The 3,077-nt window shown below is 38.9% G+C and overlaps 1 protein-coding gene across 1 annotated transcript in view; it reads right to left on the reverse strand.

Moving 5' to 3' along the window:
* Window positions 1-3,077, reverse strand: part of camk2b1 (calcium/calmodulin-dependent protein kinase (CaM kinase) II beta 1) — a gene marked incomplete at its 3' end in the record, with an annotated part of 97,780 nt that overhangs the window by 2,486 nt on the left and 92,217 nt on the right. Inside the window, 1 exon segment of the mRNA XM_014011170.1 lies at window positions 1,202-1,345. Coding sequence (XP_013866624.1) covers window positions 1,202-1,345 — 144 coding nt within the window.

Here is a 3,077-nt window from a genome sequence, read left to right on the forward strand (position 1 = left end):
AGATAGATAGATAGATAGATAGATGATAGATAGATAGATAGGTAGGTAGGTAGGTAGATAGATAGATGGAGGGATGGAAGGACAGATAACAGAGGTATCAAAAAAGAACATCGAAAACAAGGAAGAAAAAATAAAAGAATGAGGAAATGACAAATTTACACAACAAAGATAAAAATGATGTAGAAAGAGGAGTTTAAAAAATTATTGATAATTATGGAATTTTTATCATCTTAATGAATCAGACAATCTAAATTCTTTACAGCCAGTTTTTACGTTACAGATTATTCAAATTGTATATTTATTTGGAATTTATTTATATTTTCAAATGAACAGATAAATTAAATATTTTTTTTATTTTATGCAACATGTTTGTATATCGATGTCATTATGTTGCACATCAGATACAAAGGTCCTGTAAGTCCTATAGAAAAGTAAAACACTTAAACTACAGGCATATACACGATTTATTCTGATGTTTTCAGTACACCTTTTTGTACAACTCTTATGTTTTATTTGAAAACTTTTCTTGACTCTAACTTTAATTTAATTCTAATTGAACTAATGTGGTCCACTTCTCGATTATTGGATTTTAGTTTCTGATTTTACCATATTTTTTTGTGTGTTTCTTCATTTGTGTTCAGTTCTGGATGTCTCATCTATTACTTTATTATTGTTATTGTTATTATTAATTATTATTATTATTATTATTATTATTACATTATTTTAGCCAGTGAACTGTTTTAAATGGGGATATTATGCAAAATTGACTTTTTTAGAAAATATGTTTCATTCTACTCAACATTCTTAAATATCTTATGTCTTGTTTTCAACATTTTGTTTCTCATTCGGTTATTTTCCATGTAAAAACAGCCACTGTAAGTTTTATTGATGTAACTGTCCAACTCTGCAGTTGCTTTAAATCAAATTTTATATCTTTTGGCTTCAATTTTGCCCAATTTTTAGTCATTTTAAATAACATCTTTATTTCTGTATCAGATAGGATGTTTTTTTGTCCCTTCCTGCGGAATACAAGAATTAATTTTTGGGCCCTCGAGCCTTTTATCGTGTGTCTGTTCAGACTCTGTACAGTAATCTGTCCATGTTTCTTGTCTTATCATGGAAACAGAGAAAAGGCAGAAGCCGGCTGATTGAATAAACTTCAGTTTAGAGTAAAACCCACAGTCTGCTCCTGTTGACTTACTCTGCATGGGGACAACAGGGGGGTGTTGAGGGGAGGGGGCAGAGAGGGCGGTGGGAGGTGGAGTGCTGGACCTCCCTTCTCCGTCGGGAACGGGCCCTGAACCCCGGCGCACCGAGCCCAGCAGGTCAGAGAACTTGGCAGCAGCTGAGTTTGAGAAGGTTTAAAACCAAAAAGGTGACCTCATCTGTGAGATCAAAGCTCCTTCCAACAACAGAAACAGCAAAACCAGCAGGTCGACAAGTGAATGTGGACATTATTCAAACTGTTATAGTTTCAGAGTCCATGCTCAGGAAAAACCAACAGGACTGAGCTGTTATTTTATCAGAGCCCATAAGAGGGAGACAAGTCCACAGGATCACAAAGAAAACAACTGAAGATGTTTTCATCATTTGAAGCATCTGAGTTAGTTGTTTTACACTCTTAAAGCTGTTAATAAAGAGTTTAACTAAATCTGCACAAGTCAGGGTATCTCAGGGATTTAGTGTTGCAAAATAAACAAAAAGCAGCTGATCTTTGCTTTTAATGCAAGCGGGGACTGATTGAACAAACAAAAGATGTATTTCCTGAGTAGATAGAGGATGTTTTGTTACAGGCAGCAGCGTTTGTGCGGCTGAGCCGACTTACAGTGAGCAGCAGCTGAGGAGCCCTGAAAGCTTTCAGGCTGGGAGCTGGTGCTGGACTGCGCCTTAAACGAGCTGTTGTCTAAGTTCTTTCCTGACGACATGTGGGCACACACACACACACACACACACACACAGACACACACACAGAAACCAAACAAGTATTTCAAGACATGACAACCAGATGGACATTTTGCACGACAGATGAGAGAACTGGCACAGAGACGATGCCGAGAAACGCATCCCTTCAGCTGCAGCGAAAACCATTTTCTCTGCTAACGACTCAATTTCTGCTGGATTTACAGCTGTAGCTGCGGTTTCATTGAGACGACAATGTGAGCTTTGCCAGTGAGCAAAAACGATGATGATGACGATGACTGTGATGGCCACGATGATGAGGAAGGTTACTCAGGCTTGTCAGTTTAATCCGCTGGGACGCATATGTGAAAATGACAAATAAATGGAAAGAAAAGGAAAAGAAACTCAAGGAGAAAGTTTAAAGGTTCTTCCTGCAAAACTACAAAATAAAAGCTGAAAAGGTTGTCATGAATGATATCAAATGGTGCATTTTGAAGAGTTGTTTTTCCAAAAATATCAATATGAATTTCTGAAATGTGGGTACACGCTCAATGTAAACAAAAAATATCAGTTTAATTTGCACTCCCCCATCTAAAAAACAAAGGTTATCAACAGAAATCAAGGAATAAACATAAAAGAGTCAAATTGTTTGATGGACAGATGATGTTTGATAAATTTGCGTAGTATAATAAGGAGAATGCTGTTAAGTGTTGAAACCAACACAACAAGAACATCCTCCAAACGCTCCAGTGTTGAGTTACAAACCAGCTGTCCGGCATTAACCTGACCAGATCCCACAAACACCAACAGGTCACGAATTATTCCAAACACAAGTCCCCCCCTCCCTCTCCTCCCACACTCACCTGGCTCCTGAAGTTTTCTCTGCACTATCCCCCCGTTTGTATCTTAAGAGTGATAAAAACGCTGCGTGAGACGAATTCCCTCCAGGGGTGGCGCTAGCAGAGCGGCGTGCGTTCGCCGAATCGCCTCTCTGAGCGGTCTGTCTCTGCTCTCTGCCACCGAGGTTAAATTTAGGGCTCCCCTTTTAGCCCTGACTGCCGAGCCAAGAGGAGGAAGGTGGGGCAGAATACCTTTATGTATAAAGGGCCCTAACACGAGAGAAGAATGGCTTAAAGCAGGGGTGCCCAAACTTTTCCACATTAGCTTCTGACCGGGAC

This window comes from Austrofundulus limnaeus, unplaced genomic scaffold, assembly GCF_001266775.1.
Source record: "Austrofundulus limnaeus strain Quisiro unplaced genomic scaffold, Austrofundulus_limnaeus-1.0 Scaffold77, whole genome shotgun sequence".
Lineage (NCBI taxonomy): Eukaryota > Metazoa > Chordata > Actinopteri > Cyprinodontiformes > Rivulidae > Austrofundulus > Austrofundulus limnaeus.